Source organism: Berghia stephanieae, chromosome 5, assembly GCF_034508935.2.
Source record: "Berghia stephanieae isolate SIO BIC M18660-M18661 chromosome 5, UCSD_Bste_1.3, whole genome shotgun sequence".
NCBI lineage: Eukaryota > Metazoa > Mollusca > Gastropoda > Nudibranchia > Aeolidiidae > Berghia > Berghia stephanieae.
The window spans coordinates 54,046,528-54,067,058 of NC_088364.1; the positions used below are offsets into that span (position 1 = coordinate 54,046,528).

General features: G+C 35.4%; 1 protein-coding gene across 1 annotated transcript; it reads left to right on the top strand.

Annotated features, from left to right (window-relative positions):
• Positions 1–357: 357 nt before the first annotated feature.
• LOC144973205 (suppressor of SWI4 1 homolog) lies at positions 358–17,635 on the top strand. The gene is made up of 10 exons (XM_078915364.1): positions 358–502; positions 6,725–6,901; positions 7,219–7,539; positions 9,732–9,808; positions 10,816–10,932; positions 11,854–11,964; positions 12,381–12,524; positions 13,093–13,214; positions 14,250–14,426; positions 16,239–17,635. Exons 1-10 carry the CDS (start codon positions 488–490, stop codon positions 16,514–16,516), a joined length of 1,539 nt encoding a protein of 512 aa, XP_078771490.1. The 5' UTR covers positions 358–487; the 3' UTR covers positions 16,517–17,635.
• Positions 17,636–20,531: the final 2,896 nt, after the last annotated feature.

Here is a 20,531-nt window from a genome sequence, read left to right on the forward strand (position 1 = left end):
GAAAACTACTCACTTTTGATAGACAATTTACTATCATATCCTGGCGGCTTGCGTGTTTTCTTTTCTTTTTTTTTAAATTTTTTTTTTTGAATTATACTAAATTTCCTTTTTGGGGTATTTTTTTACCTACTGACTACTAAGTGGAGTGCTAAACCACTACACCACGGTTGAGAAAGGGTGTCATTTGAAGTATAATATTCAAGAAAAGAAAATGCCAAATGAAAATGCCAAATGCCAAATGATTTTTCTAATGCCAAACGGTTTTAAAAAATGCCAGATTTTTGGAATCTGGCATTTAAAATGCCAAACTGGCAACCCTGGGCCAACGCGCAAGGTATTGTTGGTAAAGGGGAGTTTACTCCAAAAAGTAAATAGAGAGCTCATTTTCACATAAGTCAAAAACGGATACTTAGAATCAAAACAAATTTTATTTTGGAGCAGAAAACCATAACCGTTCTCTGTTTTCTTATTCTTATCGTTGGAAAATATGCGCCGTAAACGAGTAAGTGAGCAATTCTATGGTTATGATATGTATATAAACTGAAAATCTAACGAATAAAATCTCTCATACACTAGACATCATTTCAACTTTGCCAAACAACGATATTTGACCGAAGTTCGGACGCACGTGTTTTTGTTGTCCTCCCTGCCTAACACTAACACTCTCACTCACACCAGACGGCTCTATTTCTCCGAACACTTAGGAAAATAAACTTGAACTCTATTTCTCTGAAGGTAGCGTCAATTGCCAAAGGCCTTGACAATTGTCAAATCGTCAATTGCCAAGGACCATGTGTCAGTTCATCAACTACGCCGTGGCCGTGGGGGGAGGCCTTCCGAAAGCTCCTACACTACATTCCATCCCCAGTCCCAGTATTCTTTGTTTTTTATAATATTCTAGTAGGGGGTTTGGGAGGGGGAGACTTATTTTTACGTAATGTTTTTATGCACCTCCGTTGACGGTGTATCTTAACGGATCGTTTTTATACACTTCCGTCACGCATGCGCATCCCACCCAATATTGTGTTTCTGAATTTGGACACGGCGAAAGTTATATTAGGTACTTTGGTAAAAAATTCAAATTGGATTGAGCTCAATGAAACCTATATCATTTTAAAGTGCTTTTCAACACGATTCTAAGGATAACAAAATTGTGAAAATCAGATAAGCAGAAAAAAAGTTATGTAAGTTTAAATTTAAAGGCTGAAAAATGGTCTTCTATTTGCCTTTGTTATTTACTGACGGACTTTATGACCTGAAAATTGTTGCATTTCCGGTAGTAACCACCATTTGGATTTCAAAACTGGTCTAAAATGGCCGCTAAGATTTGAGTAAGGATTTTACTGGAACGAATTTCATGGATGCGGTATACAACTTTGCCCTGAATTTAATTTTTTAAAAAAGTTAAGCTGTTAAATAAACGTGCCAGCATGAAATTTTGATTTACCAAGTTCTAATCTTTTAATTATCCAAAGCTAAATTATACCCTATTTTATCCATAATTAAGTTATACTAAATTGTCATTGATTTTAAAATAAACTACACCAAACGATAGAGTAATTTCTCCTGAAGAAAATAAGACATCAATCATTAAAATCCATCCATAAACAAAAAATCTATGGAACTTTTTCTGAGACCCATCACTCAAAAGTCCAAAAAATCCGGTCACTGCCACTAGGCCATTTATCGGCTCCCTGCTGGAGGGCCAAATGGACGTTTACCAAAGTACCTTGTTATATTGTGACATCTAGAACATTATAAAAAACAAAGTACTGGGGATGTAGGAGCTTTCAGAAGGCCTCCCTACGCATGTGTATTTTTAACTGCCACGGAGTCGGAGTAATGTTAGTTTCACGAAGTGATGCATTGCCACGACGACAGAGTGATGTTATTAATATTAATATTAGGCTAATTAATAATCTCATTTTCTCTGTCATCTTCTCTTTTTCATTGTCTGTCTCTGTCATTTTCTCTCTCTCTCTCTCTCTCTCTCTCTCTCTCTCTCTCTCTCTGTGCCATTTTTTCCTCTCTGTGCATGTTTCTCTGTCATTTTCTCCTTTCTTTCTCTTTCTCTCTCTCTTTTTCTCTCACACACACACTCATTGTTATTGATAATGCTCGGCTCTCGTTTTCTCTTTTCTTTCTTTCTTCCATTTTTTTCTTTCTCTCTTACTCATTCCCTCTTTTAACTTTTAGTTTTAGCCACGGACAGTGCCAGTTGGTAAATCGTGAACTACCGATGAATTGCCACAGGGTGACGTCGATTAACTGCCACGGGGTGACGTCAATTAATATTTCTCTCTCTCTCTCTCTCTCTCTCTCTCTCTCTCTCTCTCTCTCTCTCTCTCTCTCTCTCTCTCTCTCTCTCTCTCTATCTCTCTCTCTCTTTCTCTCTCTCTCTCTCTCTCTCTCTGTTTCTCTCTCTCCCTCCCTCCCTCTTACACACACATGCACACACATTTCCTCTTTTTGCCTCAGACCGTGCCAGTTGGTAAATCGTCTATTAGCTGTTTACGATTAGATGCCAAGGATTGATCTTGTTCCAAAAATGTTTTACGTGAATTGTTTCTGTGTACAGTATAATTTCCTTTAAAACAGAGGGAATCCTATACTTTAAAAAAAAACAATCTAGGACTTGACAGGGATTTGTCACTTCATCCTTCTGGTTTTCTTTTCCCGCTGAATCCAAAAACAACAATAATTTTTGTTTTGATATGATTTTTAACTCGTCTTGGAATTCATGAAAAGACTTATAAAAATTAAAAACAAATTCCAACGAGTGTAGACTCAGTCCTTTCCACAATGATTGACAAGGCATGAATGATTGGAAGAAAGTGATAGGATTCGAGATTCGTATGCGTGCAAATCGAGGCTCAACTGAAATCACCGCATGCAGCTGAAGAGTTCCAATTTGACTGCTTGGCAGTTGATGAACCGCCAACTACCAAGGACTGTCTCCTTGGCAATTGACACTTCCTTCTCTGAATGGTCGCTAGCCGATGGGTTATGGAAACGATATCGATGCAAAATTAAATGCTCAGAGTGGACAGAGAATTCTCACGCATAATCAAGCTAGCGTTTTTAGGCACATTTTCATTTGTGGTTGTCAGTGGGAGTGTCTACGTACACGGTAACAGGGCACCTTGCTTTAGGATATACGTACACGGTAACTCCGGTAACTGGTTTGCCGCTGTAGTACAAGCAATGGATAGACCTCGCTCTGTGTGTGTGTGTTATTTTAAAAAGATCAAACAATACAATTTAACCCATTACATTACAGGCAAGATTTAATCTTAAAACCTAACACCAGATCTTAGTCTTAATGTTTTCATTAAAAGACAAGCTATGTAATTATAGGTTGATCGGTGGAAACGATTTATTCTGCATTAACAATAGGGAAACTATTATCAGGATGAAAAAGAAAAAAAAGTGTTACTGTCAAGAGGTTAAAATTGCACGAATCGCATGTAGTAAGAATCGCTTATCATAAAGCACCTCCTTTGATTTACGTCATCAGGAGACCCATGGTTTCTTTCATAAAAGAGTTTTATTTCATTCCTCGGAAAAATCTGATTTTATTCCGTTTTGAATGCCAACTTAAAAAAAAAAAAAGAAAATTTTTATTTGTCGCATCAAAGACAAAACAAAACTAGACCATCTATCAGTTAGCTATATTATCATGCCACCTACATACACCAGATCTTAGTCTTAATGTTTTCATTAAAAGACAAGCTATGTAATTATAGGTTGATTGGTGGAAACGATTTATTCTGCATTAACAATAGGGAAACTATTATCAGGATGAAAAAGAAATAAAAGTGTTACTGTCAAGAGGTTAAAATTGCACGAATCGCGTGTCGTAAGAATCGCTTATCATAAAGCACCTCCTTTGATTTACGTCATCAGGAGACCCATGGTTTCTTTCATAAAAGAGTTTTATTTCATTCCTCGGAAAAATCTGATTTTATTCCGTTTTGACTGCCAACTTTAAAAAAAAGAAAAAGAAAATTTTTATTTGTCGCATCAAAGACAAAACAAAACTAGACCATCTATCAGTTAGCTATATTATCATGCCACCTACATGCTCTGCTCGACGTGGGTGTATTCACTGCCTGCCTACTGTGCCACAGGCAGCGAGAGAGGCCACGGCAAGTTCGTGTGAGTCATCTAACACACACCTAGCAGACCCGGGCGTTTCTCTCTATGTTGCTACCTACACACATGCATTTCTTCGTTTCTCTTTTCTCCTTCTTATGGATTCTTTGGTTCAGTCTAAATGTCGATCGGAAAAAAATAATGCGAAATAATTATTTTTCATAGAAATATATATATATATTCTTCTTCGAAAGCTCTCAGCGGAAGTATACTTTCCTCATAACCGTGATTGTTTTAATTTTTCTCTCTTTCCTCCTTCACACATGACTGCACCACCTCTTCTTCTTCTTCTTCTTCTTCTTCTTCTTCTTCTTCTTCTTCTTCTTCTTCTTCTTCTTCTTCTTCTTCTTCTTCTTCTTCTTCTTCTTCTTCTTCTTCTTCTATAAGAATTAATCCAAATAAACGAAAGGATCAGCTGAAAAATTTAACACAAACAAACAGGAGCAAAGATATGCAGCTTCTCGTGTCAAGCACTAGATACACACCCTTACAGCTAACTCAGACCTGGCCCAGAAATGTATGTAGTCTCTCAAATACTTGGGATTTTTTTTTGTTTTGTTTTTTTGGTACCAGAAAATACGGACCTCATTATAAATGAGTGACGGGACTTGACTAGTCAATTGACATGTTATATCTGTATTGTGTTTATTAATAATCCATATTTTTGTCCTTTTGGTCTATTTTCGCGTGTTCAAAAAATTCTGATAAAATTTTCACCAACCATTTACAGGCCTGGTAGTGTCATTCCTTCCCCCGCTTATCTCATGGTAAAACAAAAGCTTTCATCTCGGTTTGCAATTCCATGTAGAATTTGTCTCTCACTAGGCCTAGGCTAATATAATGGATTTAAAAACTAAGACATCGGGTAGTGGGTGTCTAATATCAAACTATAGATTCTTTGTTTGGCCAATTTAATCAGGCATTTGGCTGTCCAGCAGCCCAGCTACTGATTACATTCTGCCTATAACACATGCACACACACACACACACAAGTGGGGGTAGGAATGAAAGACATCAAGGTCAAAAGTTACCGTGCACCAAGCTCAATGCCCCCTTCGCCCCTCCCTCCTAAAGCACGGTAGAAGGTTACCGTGTACGTAGATCCTTAGGCTAGGTGCCCGGTTACTGTGTACGTGGACACTCCGTATGTCAATTGCATTGACAAGATCAGATTTTATCAAAATGTTGTGCTATCGCGAATACACCATGGTGTGTTCACTTTTGCACTTCGCGCTGCACTATCAAAGAGAGAACAGAAGTAAACCTAAATATCATAACAAAGCCAAAGTCTCAAAACGGGAACGGAGGTTGAAAGACAGGATAGCACAAACTCAGGATAGAAGTCTATTCACAGACATATAATAATCATCTATCAAAAACAGACATATCTATGAATAGTAAGAGAAGGTCAGGCTTTTTTCTATATACACATGGCAGATACCTTTTTATGCAAAGGTGGTGGAAAAAGCCTATTACTAACTATTAGGCAGTTTAGAGCAGCAGCATTGGGAGTCAAATTGTGACCCAAATCGCCCATAAGAAAGTTGTGACTCGAAATTGCCATTCGCGTTTAGGGGGGTTCAATTAAAGATGCATACCTTTGTATAATGGGGAATATTGCAAATATTTTGGTATCATTATTTTCAGTTTTTCGTGCCAAATTTCAGAGATCTATACACTTGTTTTCATTATCTTCTCATCATGGCTGCCCGACAATATCAATATTTATATGAATATCTTTTAATTTAGATATTTATTTATTTACATTTAGTCCATAATATTTTCAGTACTATTATTTACTATGTTTTTAGTTTGAATACATACTTTCCAACGTTTTTATGGGCATTTTATAGTTTTTATTTTAAAAGTTTGTATATTTCTATGTTTTGCAAGTTATTAAATATTCATGAGTCTAATTTATAAACTGCACAGCCACTAGGTTGCAGTAACAAATGTATTGTAGTGTGCTTTGTAAAGTAAAAACATATATTTCTAGCTTTGGGCCAAATATTTATCATCTCTTGATGTAGATAGTGGTATAATTAATATTGTGAGCCTTTAAAATTATTTTTGGGAAAGGACAATTCATTAACTATTTACAAAACAAGTATATCTGTGTGTGTGTGTCTCTCTTTATTTTTTTTTTGCCTTTATTTTGATGCCTCTATTTTTTTTTGGGGGGGGGGGGTGTGCCTACCTACACGGTAACCGGGCACCTAGCCTCAGGATCTAGTACACGTTTACTGGTTTACTGTTGCAATACAAGCTCGCTGTCTTGAGCGTGCACGCTGGTATGTGTTTGTATTTTAAAAATTTTTATCCGTACAATTTTACCCATTAAAGGCGAGATTCAATCTTACACTAGCCAAACACACTTTGTGTGTGTGTGTGGGGGGGGGGGAGGTAGTAAGAGTTCAATATATGGTTGCCTCTGACTTTTTCATGTCAGTTTCTTTCTTGTACTCCATGCAAGTGCTTTGTATGAAATGAATAACTTGACACTGTTCAAAGATTATTATTATTATTATTTATTATTATTATTCATTCATGATTCATTAATCGGTCACAGGGGAAGCAGGCCAAAAAGGCGAGATCCGCCCAGAAGAATGTAGTAGATCAAGAACAAGATTATACTAAAGCTCCACATTCTTTTGTATTTCAACGTGGGGCAGTGGGAAAATCAGTGAAAGCTTTAATAAAGGATATACGACAGGTTATGGAACCTTTCACTGCATCCAGATTAAAGGTAAGAATGGTTTGATAAAGTCTTTTTTTTAAATGGGTAAATACTTTTTTTTAGTAAAAAGGAAAAAAATATTCTCTTGTAATCATCATACTCATAAATATAAGACTCATAAAGATATGACCATTCTGCCCCCAATTTTTAGATAGTATTTATTTATTTATTTATTTTTGTCTTGAAATTTTGCATCCAGGAAACGTAAATTTTGAGTCATGTATTGTACCTATTTTGCACTGATAATGCAATTTCACTGTTGTTTTTCTTCCATCAATTTCCTGTATCCAAATTTATAGTACTACTTTTTTTTTTTTCCTTTCCAGATCAGGAGGAAAAATGTGATGAAGGATTTCCTGAGTATAGCCGGCACCCTTCACGTTTCGCATTTCATAGTGTTAACCAAGACAGAGAGGGCTGCTTACTTGAGATTGATATGTGTGCCAAAAGGTCCTACAATTACATTCAAGATCAACGAGTACTGTTTGTCCCGAGATGTGTTGTCTTCTCAGAGACATCCTGACCTGGATAAAAAACTGTTTGCTAATCATGCCGTGATGGTGACCAATATACCCTCCGATTCCATGGAGCACAGACTCATCAACGTCACATTTAAGAACATGTTTCCATCTATCAATCCAAATACTGTAAGTAATTGGATCAGGACTAACTTTTGTTCATTTTTGTACGGTCACCCTCTCTTATAGATTACCTTCATGCCCCTCTTCTCTCTCATGATTATTTCCTCTTCTTTTACTAAGTAACCAAATGAGTCTAATGTTACGTTCAGACATCCTGGGTTGGTGAGGGCAAAGTTGAGTCCTCGGAAAAGGCTTCTCGTCTCGTACTGTCTGCATGGATGCTAAATCGTCGGTATAAGCCAGTAGGCTTGCTTTTTTGTAAGCCTACAACAAACACACACTCGGCATTATTTTCACCACTACTATACAACCATCACAACCACATCGTCTTCACCTTCACTACACCACCATTGCAGCATCATCATGACTATTAATACTACTACTACTACCACCACCACCACATCATCATCATCATCACTACCACCACCACTACTACTACTACTACCACCACTTCCACATCATCATTTTTTCTAACACTACTACTACAAAACCTCTACTACAACCTCATCTTTACTACTGCTACAAACACCAGCACCTAATCATCATCACTGCAACCATCACCACCACATCATCGTCACCACAACTACTACAACCACAGCCACTTGGGGTTTTGGAGATTTGGGGTGGTATTGAACATTGTGTTTACCTATCTTACATTTATAAAGATAAGATTTTCTCTAATGAAATTCTTCGAATGATGTCTGAAATTCATGTGAGCACAATTTTAAGTTGGCATCTCTGTAAATTGTAACTTGTTTGCAGGCTTTTTTGAGTGGTAAAATATCTGCAGGCATTTGATGCTTTTGTACTAGCACCCATGTGTCTGTGATGTATTGCTGCTGACTTTTGATGCAATTTGAAGTACTTTTGACTCCCATGGTGGGGAGGAGGTCACAATGTGCCTTCTATCTCCTTATATGTTTTCTGAGTTGCTTTCTGTCTTTGTCTTGGAATGAGATTACTTAGTTTTGTCCTAGCCCTGGCTGGAGTCTTTGACTAGGAGGGAAGCAGTCAAATGTATAGTTATAGTTTTGGGAAGGGATATTTTTTCCCTTGTATCGTCTCTGATATGTAGTTACATTTTGTTGTTGTTGTTAAAAATATATATTGGTTTGTAAACATTTGAGTGTATTCCTCTTAGTGAGGACCTGTGTTTGTGTCTGGATGAGACTTTTACTTTTAGGTGATCTCACACTGAGTACACTGATAGTGTGCTCTTGGAATTTACATCTGTTCCCTATTTGTACCGTTCCTCTTTGTCTTACTTTTTCTCATGTGGTTTCAATTCTTAATCTATAACGTTTTTTACTGGTGCTGAAATGACCTAATGTGTCGCAAGCGGCTTAGAACCCTTAAAAACAACAAAGTGCTTTGAGCACGTTGAGTGGATACTGCATTATATATATATATAATAAATATATATATATATATATATATATATATATATATATATATATATATATATATATATATATATATATATATATATATATATATATTAAATAATATATATATTTATTATTATTATTATTATTATTATTATTATTATTATTATTATTAGGCGGATTTCTTATTTACTTTTCTCCTGACATCTATGACATAAACGTGTAGGATCACCGTTAAACGCCATAGGTGTAGACATAAAATAATGTTTTGTTGACGATAAGTCTTCAAAGATGTTTTGTCACATTTTGTGGTTGGAGTTATTTTACGAAATATAAAAGGGGAGTCCTTTACCTCCAAGATTTTTCCTCATGACCAAAGGACTGGTTTTAATCTCTGGGTGGATTTTTCTTTCTTACTGCTGAATTGACTAACCCGTGTTTTGGGTAACTGGAACTTATAGATATGACAGGAAACATTTTGCAAGAGAAACTGGATGGGATAAACACTCGCTCTTAATGACAACACATATTACAAAATGTTGGCAGCCATACATTAGCTTCTGTTGCTTTTGGAGACAGTGCCCTTTATGTCCCTCAAATTCTCTTTTGTTGGTCTCAGAATATCCTATTGCCAAAGTTTGCATATTCTAATTTTGTTCATAATCAAGCAAGTGTAAAGGTATAAATGTATTTTATTTTAATAGGGTTTTACTGGTTATTATGTTATGTATTGGGTAACACTTTTCTCTTTATGATAGACATAGAATTTGAACATGTGTATAATAGATTACAGCAATATTTAAATCATTTCAGGTTCGTTTGAACAATATGAGGAGGTGTGTCTTAATCAATTATGATCCTGCAGATGATTCATACAATTTACGCCACTAGTAAGTCTTTACCATTATAATGTTTTTATTTTTTTTATTCCACATTTATTTTTTAAAGTTAAAAGCAGTAAGTTATAGTTGTAAGTCCATTTCATCAGCTGTTTTTATGTTTTTCATTTCATCACTAATGCTCTTTTTAGGTATTTTTCTTTGTTTTTAGTAAGAAGTATAAACTTCCCAGGAAATATCAAAAAAAAAAAAAAAGTTAACACCATATTCACCTTAGGTAGCAAACCTGCCTGCTACTAGTAGAAAAATTTAGTAGTACTACGAATTTTTGGGTCCTAATTGACAATTGTATAAAGATCTTTAATTCAATAAACCTCTTGAACACAAAATTTTGTTGCCAGAGATAGTATATAAAAGACTTTAAAGCATTATTCTAATGTATTTAACCACAAATTTTTAAAAGTATTTATAATGTCTACTTTGTTATTACCCCTGAAAACTACGAATTTTTCCAATATCAAGTAGGTCGGTCTGTGTAGGCATATTTGAAATGGAAGGGAAATAAACATCGTTCATGAATGGCACATCGTGTTTGAATAACAAAATTTGCCCACCTTGTATATTAGTATTTATTATACCCAATAATCAATACATTCTATGTCAAATACAAATACTAGTTAATGAGACCAATGAATAAAAATAAAATTCCCTTTATTCATCCCCAAGGGGAAATTTGACTTTAGGGTCTATTCAATGGTAAGACTGGAAAACCCAGGTGTCAGTCGCAGTGCAGCACTGCAAAGTGAGTTAGGTTGAGGTGACTTGCTCAATGCCACACAACGAGATGGGTATTCGAACTCTTTACCTTTTGGGTACGAAGCAAAGACTGTACCTGCTGGGCCACGTTTTCCCTTAAAGATTATTCAAAAAGTTGTCATATTCATTTTTGTTATTTACTTTCAAGCTCTTGGCAACCCAGAAACAATTTTACTAATGAGAAATTCAAACTTGTTCTTTTTATCCTGATAACAATTTACAATCTATGATAATCCTCAAAGCACAATGAGAATGGTTCCGACTGGATTAAGTCGAGGGATGAAGAAACTTATGAAGTCAAAGTCAAAGCTTCCGAACTTGGGGGACCGAAAGGATATTTCTGATCTCTTCTTAGATAAGTGAGTCTGTGGTTGCTATTTTACTTTGTTTTTTTTAAAACAAGTATAAAGTTCATTTCAAAGGTTTATTTTTAGGCAATTACCAATAAATCATACATTAACTTAGAATTTCAAATTTCAAAATAAATAGTAAAATTAATACGAAACCAAAAGATAAGCTGTTATTTAATTGCCAACAAACAATATACTAGTCAGTTGATTTAATAGAGAATAGCTGGGCTTATAATGTTAGTCCTATACTACAAGGCAGTTAGGTAAACAATAAGGAAAATAAAAATCCTGATTGAGGACAAGGAGGGTAAACTCATGATGATGTGAATTCTCTTAGGAATCTGTACCTGATAGCTTAATGCACTCGCCATACAAGCAGAGAGACTGGTTATGAGGTTATTATAGAATAAATGTTGGCTTCATGGACTTTTTAGATGGAATAATGGAATAGCTTTAATTTGAATTAATGTTTTTTCCTAATTTTTTCTTTTAAGTAATGATTTTGTTTGATGAAAGAAAGGCTGTTAAATTCTTTATACTTTACCTTACCTTAGCTTTTTTCCCCAAAGATTGAATGTCATGGCTCTCATATTGATAGACTTGGTTGCAAACCATTTTCAACATCAAGAAGTTCAGTTTTCTTATTTTAGGTCAAGATCATTCCTCAACACATGACACATCATGCTTATAAATTTTGAATTGGGTAAAACGACTCAATGAAAATGCTATATTTTAAAATGTAACAAAACTGTATGTGTGCATTGGTAATGTTTAAAATCTCTTGTATTGTTGAGTTTTCTTGATCTGAATGGTTTGCGACTGAAGCCAATGATACATTAATTGTTATTTAAGTTTATTATTTACTTTTTTAAAAACTAATTATTTTACACATAAGACTCGTACATATGTATATTAAATTTGACTCTTTAGGGGTGGTTTGTCTGATAGTGAAGGAGAACAAGACGGGCCACATAATCAAGTCCTGGTGCCGCAAAAGGTTAGAGATAGAGGTGTCAGACCCAATTCTATCAATGCTATCAGGTAATCTCTCTCCCTCATCCATTTCTGTTAATTGTTTAAACTATCATTTGTGCTATACTTGTGACAAAGGGTAAGCCCATAACTGCCAACCATTCCGTTAAAAACGGATTTGTCGTCCCCTCATCTCAGGCCAAATTGGCGATCCTTATTTTATTTTTGAAAAGTTGGCAGCGATTGTAAGCTCTTTTTTACTAGAAGAGATTATTGAAAGGAAATTAAGAGTAGAATAAAACTAATAAACAACAGGGAAACTTGAAATATTTTCAGTTATTCAAATTCCTCCCCCTTCCCCCCCCTCCCTCCCTTTCGTTTAAAAAAAAAAAATTGATTAGGCTGGTTGGAGGAAACTGTTATCTCTTATTTGATCGCTTATACTCCTCAAAATTCATTCGTATCAAATTTTATTTCATTTGCAGATTAAAAGAAGTAGGTCCTAGATTAAATCTAAGCTTGGTGAAGATAGAAGAGGGTTTTGAAGGAGGAAATGTGCTATACCACGCCTATGTGAAAAAGACCCCAGAGGAGTTGGAAGCTGCTAAGGAAATGAGACAGAAACAACAGTATGTGATTTATTTATACTGTGTCATTTATTTAGTTGTAATTTACTTTTAAAGCCAAATGCCAAATGATAAAATATGTTTGTTTAATTCACTCCCCCCCCCCCCCCCCCCCCCCCCCCCCCCCCCTTTTTCTCCTCTCATTCTTTGTTTCGTTTTTTTTTTTTACATTTTCGTTCACGGTTTAATGTACATTTCAATATATTATTCACTTTGCTGTTTTATTTTAAACATTTAGCTCCAACCAGAAAGATAAAGCATCCTCATACATCCTATTCAAAGACTGTACATCTCTTCAGTTGTTTGCACCCTTCCATGAGTCATAGGTGACCTCTCCTCAAGCCCATCTCACCTTCTTATGCATAGCTTCATCACTTAAGACTCCCTTTTAGGTTTTGATTGCAAAGATCTTATTGGCAGATAAAGGAAGCAAAATGTGTAAAATGAGATGTACACTTTCAATTTTTAGAAATCTTTCATGAACCTGACTGCTACATAGAGGTACATATTTATGTAACAAATTATTTTACTTGTTTAATGCATATTGACTTTATTCTTTACATTTTCTCAGGAAACTTAAGCTTGCTCGCAAACAGAAGCAAGAGGCAGATATAGAGCGCAAAAAACGAGCCAAAGAAGAACAGGTCAAGAAATCAAAAGAGGGCATGGAGAGAAAGAGGCAACAGTTGAAAGGTAAATGTGCCTTTCCTTTCATCTGTCTGTGGAGATTTTGAAAATTAGTATTCAGGCTCTTTCCCTTCTCAAAATATTTCTAGTGGTACCTTAAAACCACTGGAACATGTGTCCTTTCTAAGTTTGTGGATAAAGGTATCCGATTGAAAGAAGTTGCTTGCCCATTGAATTTGATACTAACTTATTACTAATTCATAGATATTTCCCCTGAGGGGTCAACTTTTGCCACATCTGCTATCCCTTTATGTCTGTTGTCCCATCCATATGGCTTTCTGTCTTGAAAGTGTTATGAGTATTTTGTCTGCTCTGGCTTGGATCTTTGGCTACGAGGAAGCTGCCAAATATGTGTGTCTTTAAAAAAAATGTTTTTGTTTCTTTTGTTTTTTGTTTTTATTTAATCTTATGCTAGACAGTATTTTTTATTGTAATTAATAATTCTCTTAAATGTCACATATATTAAAAAAAAAATATTGTAAAAATTAAAATATTTCCCTCTTGGTGCAGATTCTAATCCAGTGTCTCAGTCGTCTCAGATTAGACAATGATTGGTGGCTCTTGGGATCTACCTACCTCTGTTCTCTGTTTGAACTAATCCCTCTTACTCTTTCTTAGGTACCAAATTATAGATCTAATATCTTCGACCCTCCCACCACCTTCATTCTTTAAGTGTTGCAATTGCCATCATACTAAATCAAACCAAACTATAGAATAGAACCTTTCGGGTGTGTTTAATATATTTTTTTCCTATCATATTAAAAAAAAATATTAATTGCTTCTTTAATTAGCTTAGAAATTGACTCCAAATGATGAATGAAAATCAAATTACTGTTACTAACTGAGCTGTAGAAATAATTTTGCAAGAAGGGTGTCATTTTATTCTACGTAAGGTAGATTATGCTCTTTATCTTCGGAAACACTAGAATATGTCATTTTCAATATTGTGACGCAATAACAGTGATCAATTGCTTGCTGTCTCCTTGTCCATTGAAGATAAACTTGACTCATATTTCTTAACTGAAACCCTTTTTTCATCAGCAAATGCTCAAGCAGATTCAGGAGTTGGAGATGATGATGATGATGATGATGATGATGAAAAAGATGATAATGATGATGATGACATTGAAAGCATACAAGAGGATGACAATGAAGAGGAAGACGATGATGATGATGCAGAATATTACAGAGAGGAAGTTGGAGAAGAACCAGAGCCAGGTATGGCATTTGTCACAAGATATAATTAATAAATTCAAATGATACATTTATGATTATTGCTTTAAGTTTTCCCAAAATGTAGTTTAAATTATCTTTTGGTTAATTTAGACATTTTTGCATGACATTCAGACTTGGGTTTTGAATAAGTATCAACGTTTTTGGAGAGTTTTTAATTTTTAATATTTTTTTCTTTGTTTGCTGGTTGGCATGATTAAGAACGATAATATATTGATTTAGCATAGGTACTCATTCGATTTTTTCTTTTAGATGTTTTTATTTTTATTTGAAATTCTAATCTCAAAATTTAGGTAGTTTTGATTATAATCATTTTTCTTAAAAACCGGATTACAAGATCGAAAAGAAAAAATAATAGACCTAAGCACCAAAAGTTGAATGATGGGAATATTGCAAATTAAAGAGAGTAATATTTTTACAGCGTATATTATTCTAGCGAATGAATTCAAGCACATAAACTTACTACAACCAATTGTTTTGCAATTGAGCTTTTAAAAAAACAAACAAAAGTTTTGCAATGCACTGTAAATATTGATAACCATGTCCACTTGACATTTTGACTTATGTCAATGAAAACTACATATTGTTTGACATCTTATTTTTAACCAGTGCAATTGGTACATTTTACTTTTGGAAATTAGTTATGTGTGCAGATTCACATCTGTATTTGATGAATGATATTTTCTAAGTCTAGAAAACCAACTTTGTTTTTCTGCTATATCTAAAGTTATGATCAGGTACGGAAAACCCAAATTTAGATTATATAATTGTTGTCTTTAAGTTGCATTCAACAGGTAGAACTTTTTTTTCCTGATTAAAATGGTATAAAAATTATTAAAATTGGTTAAAAATTAAAAAAGATATGTTATTTCGAAATTTGTAGAAAATCGCCAAAATTTGTCCTTCTTTGAAAGCAACCTTTTGTCCGTTTTCAAAATGCCGTATTTTCATAAATATTCAAACCAGACCTCTGTAACTTTCTAACAATACACATCTTTTTATAAACAATATGTGTATTTTTTTTCTGAGCTCAACTCTAAGTAAAATAGAAATAATTTGCCCCTAAAGTAGCTGACAAAGCCAAAATTGTCAATTTCAACGCAAAGTTACGAAATATCAGCGATTGTGCCCCTTGCCTGAGCCGGCATATGAGTGAAGTGAATACGGCAAATGTTGTAGTTGTAGTTTCGTTTTCAGTTGGCTGGTGAACGCAAAGCTATTAATCTTGCTTTCGTATACATCATTTTAAAGCTGAGATTTTAAACTTTCTTTTGATACCAGAATCGTCCAAATTTTCAAATTTTTCTCAATTTTTTTATCAATTTAAAGTTTTTAACATGAAACTTCAACCTTTGAAAAAAATCATAAAAATGCGAATCTGGTATCGAATGAAAGCTTGTTCAATTTTCTTTCGGATGCAGCCATCGACGTTACTATTAATAGCGCTGACGCGACCAGCCGAGCGGAGAGAAAAGACAACCGTCAGTTACGGTGATCGAGTAGCGGAGCGCCGGTTCCAAAATCGAAGTTTACTCCTCTTCTTCAACTCAAAGCCATGAAATAACGGCAAATCATATGAAAAAAGCATGAACGTTTTTTTAAAGATGAAGATTTGAGATTTAATTTGATACCAAAAACGTTTTATTTGACGGACTGAAAATGAGAAAAAGAGAGAGACGATTTGAGTTAAAATTCTCGGTTTGCCAATAAAGCCATGACTCGATAAGAGGGTTTGCCATACCTATTATGATCAAATTTGTTTTGTTTTACATCCTTTTAAAAAAATTTTTTTTACAGAAATGTTTTCCCAAAATAAACAAAAGAAAAGGAAATTACCACAAGATAAATCAAGTCCAAGTGCAAAGAGACCCAAAACAGATTTTAAGAAGGGAAAAGCTAAGGACAGTCCTGGAGAGAAACTAGGAAACAAAAAACACAAATTTTCTGTCAAGTTTAGTAGTAGTTCACAGAAATCAATGAAAGGCAAAATGTTAAAGGGGAAAATGGGGGTCAAAGGATTCAAGGGAGATACAAAGGTAAAGAAAGCTGGTTTCAAGCAACGATCTAGAAGGTGAAAGAATGTGTGATATTGGTCATTCTGTGTGAGTGAGTCTTGTCATATTCTTTGTCTTCTCTGTGCATTTTTAACAATGAGAGATTGTACAGGTTTAATTCATGTTTAATAATAATGGTGGTTAAGACCATTTCACCCTAAAATCACCCTCATCATAGACAGATGGATCGATCTTTGCACACTACACAGTCCTACCTTCTAACACTTAAAGAAATATAACTGTGTGGTGGGAAGATTTCCCCTTAGGGCAGGGGAACCTTAAACCCAAATTTCCATGTCATTCAGTACTAATTGTCTTTTAGACATGCTATTTTGTTCCGATACTTATACAATTTTTGTCACTACATTTAGCCAGGTACTGATTTACATCTGCTACTGTGTGTGTCAAGTATCTTACCTATGGACGCAATGCCAGGCCATAATTCTGTGATCATGGTCACACACCATGTCACTGACAATGCTCAACATTGCTTGAATTTGTAACAGGTGTCTTACCGGTCTGAAAAGATGAACTAGAAATTTATCATTCTTTGTTCTTGAATTGCACATAATTGATGAATTGTTAATCCACACACAGTTCTGGGAATTGTGACTGTTTGGATTTTCAATTCGTGTTTAATTCACTGATAGAATTTTATGAGACAAAACAAGTGGGATTTTAACATGCTAAGTAATCTTTTTATTTTTCTTGAAAGATCAGTGAGATTTGATCCCACACTTGCATCTGACTTGATCATTGCCCATTGCTGATCCCATGTATAATTTTAGAGGACATTTTTTATATCTGTTTGTTTTTACCAACAGCAAACAAAGGTCATTGAGAAAATCAAATGATAGTTAAATATTATTTCATGCTAGCTTGGATGGATTTCTATCTTAATCCTTTTTTAAATAATGTTTTGCAGAATTTATTTAGCAAAGTATTATTATTCAGAATTTCAGTCTTATTAGCTGTTAAGTGCAAACGTTAATTTACTCAATGGGCTTTTTAAATTAAAAAAATTTATAGTTTTTGGAAAGAGCCGAACTTTGACTTAAAAGAAATTAGAAACTGTTGCTTTCTCGTTGAAACTGTACAGAAATGTGACCCAAAATTAAACATAATATTGCTTACATGTCATGGCATGTATTTGTTGGTTTTTCTTTTTTGTTTATTTTAAAAATTTATTAATATTAATTATTATTTTGATCTCCCATTGTGGATGGAGAGGTCACTCTCGTTGTGTCGTCTATCCCCTGATATTTTGGGGGGGGGGGGGGGAGGTAATGCTACAGTAGTGTGTCACCACTCTATTGGAGACAAAAGAGGGTGGGGCTTTGCAGTATGGTCTTTGAGGTCATCTGTGACCATTAAATAGGGGGCTGGGCATAGTCTTTACAACAGGTAGACAAAAGTCAGCTGTAAGGAGAGATTGAGCGATATCCTTTGTTTTGGTATTGACACTGTGCATGGGTTTGGTGAGAGCTTATTGTCCCTCACCACAGCTAATCTCTTTGACTTTTACAAATGTTGAGAACAAAAGAGTGAAAGTTAATCCAATCTGAATAAGATGTCGGCTTGCATCAAAGCTGCTTTTGCTTGTCAAAATCTATACAGGGCTGCTTTAATCAAATTGCTCATTTGTGGTAAACTAAGAACACTGTTTACAACAACTGGTTCGAGTTTACCACATATGTGTTAACTGTTGCAATAGTGGACAGGAAACTTAACTTCGGTTAATTGCAACTTCAGTTAAATGCAACATTTTCGCTGATCCCAAGTTGTTGTGGGTATCCGGAGTGGACTACAACACTTGATTTTGTTATGTTAGACAAACACACTATCATTTTCACTTTCTTTTCCTAAACCTAATTTTTGTGAGATATATTTTCCCTTGTATTTTATCAGGGTGTCCAGGGAAGTCGGAAAGTTGGAAATTGGTCGGAAATTTCATACTTGGTCGGAAATGTTGGAAATAATGGGATTGAGGGTGAAATTTCCTCTAAAATTAGAAAAATCAGGAATTTCTTGCTTAAAATGTGATATAAAAAATGTACAAAGGACAACTGCTGTGCACACAATTTTATTAGTTTACTACAACTTTCACCACATCATCATCCGTGTCACCATCACTATTACTATTACAAACTACTACATCATCATCCCTACCACCAACACCACTCACAAATGCAACCACCACCACATCATCATCCCCATCACCACCACTACCACATCCCATACAATCACTACAACTACTACCACATCATCATACCCACCACCACAAGTACTCCAACCACCACTACATCATCATCCTTATCACCACTGCTACTGCAACTACTACCACATCATCATCACTACCACCACTATTGCAACCACTACCACATCATCATCACTACCACCACTATCACATCATCATCACTACCACCACTACTGCAACCACTACATCATCATCACTACCACCACTACTGCAACCACTACCACATCATCACTACCACCACTAATGCAACCACTACATCATCATCACTACCACCACTACTGCAACCACTACCACATCATCATCACTACCACCACTACTGCAACCACTACCACATCATCATCACTACCACCACTACTGCAACCACTACCACATCATCACTACCACCACTACTGCAACCACTACATCATCATCACTACCACCACTACTGCAACCACTACCACATCATCATCACTACCACCACTACTGCAACCACTATCACATCATCATCACTACCACCACTACTGCAACCACTACTAAATCATCATCACTACCACCACTACTGCAACCACTACCACATCATCATCACTACCACCACTACTGCAACCACTACCACATCATCATCACTACCACCACTACTGCATCCACTACATCATCATCACTACCACCACTACTGCAACCACTACCACATCATCATCATTACCACCACTACTGCAACCACTACATCATCATCATCACTACCACCACTTCTGCAACCACTACCACATCATCATCACTACCACCACTATTGCAACCACTACATCATCATCACTACCACCACTACTGCAACCACTACCGCTGCATTATCATCATCCCTACCACCACCACACCGCCATTGCTACAACTACTACTACATCACCATCTATACCACCCTCATCATTACTACAACCACCACTATATCATCATCCCTATCACCTCCACGACTATAACCACCACCACATTCATCACCATGCCTACCACTACTACAACCACCACATCACTATCCCTAACACCGCCACTATTACTACAACCAACATATCATCATCATCACGACTACAATCGCTGCCACATCATTATCCCTACCATCATTACTACAACCATTATAAACAACTACCACTGCACTATCATCTCCACTAGTACCAGTACTTACTGCCACATCATACCTGCAAACAAATCATATGAGTATTTTTAAAAGTGAAAATGGGGATGGGTGGTGGCTTTTGACATTGTATAATCACATGGTACCATTCTCTAAGTAGATAAGATTTTATATGTTGCTATCAGTTTTTAAACTTTTGAAATTCCTCCGAATGTTGTCAAAAATTGCTGCGAGACACATTTTGGGTTGCATCTCAGTAAATTTTAATGAAATTCAAATTTATAGATTATAGTCGCATGGATGGGTCATGATCTGTGCTCTGAGAAATTTCCTCCTTTTTTGACCAGTCATTTTCACCTTTGCTCTTACTTTAAAATATATGGATTGTGTTGAGGTAAAACCTATTTTAAGTAGGATTGTCTTTTTTAAGCATATAGAACACTGTGGGGATGGCAAGAATTGGTAAAATACCTGGTAGGAAATTTCACTTCTAGGTAGGAAATTTTAAGGTTGAATTTCCCTGGACACCCTGTTTATACATTATTTTGTCTTTGTTAGGTTCTTTGACTTGTATTTGTTTCTCATGTAACCATTTGAGATTACCCCTTTCTGCGGAATTGCTGTGTCAGTGTCAGTGAGGGACTTTAGATGGTTTCAGAATAGGTACAAGGATGTATTGCTCCTGA

Excerpts from the sequence above, each read along its gene's own strand:
- LOC144973205 (XM_078915364.1), top strand. Across the intron at positions 12,525-13,092 it reads GAAATGAGACAGAAACAACA|GAAACTTAAGCTTGCTCGCA; the intron begins GTATGTGATTTA and ends ACATTTTCTCAG. Across the intron at positions 13,215-14,249 it reads AAAGAGGCAACAGTTGAAAG|CAAATGCTCAAGCAGATTCA; the intron begins GTAAATGTGCCT and ends TTTTTTCATCAG.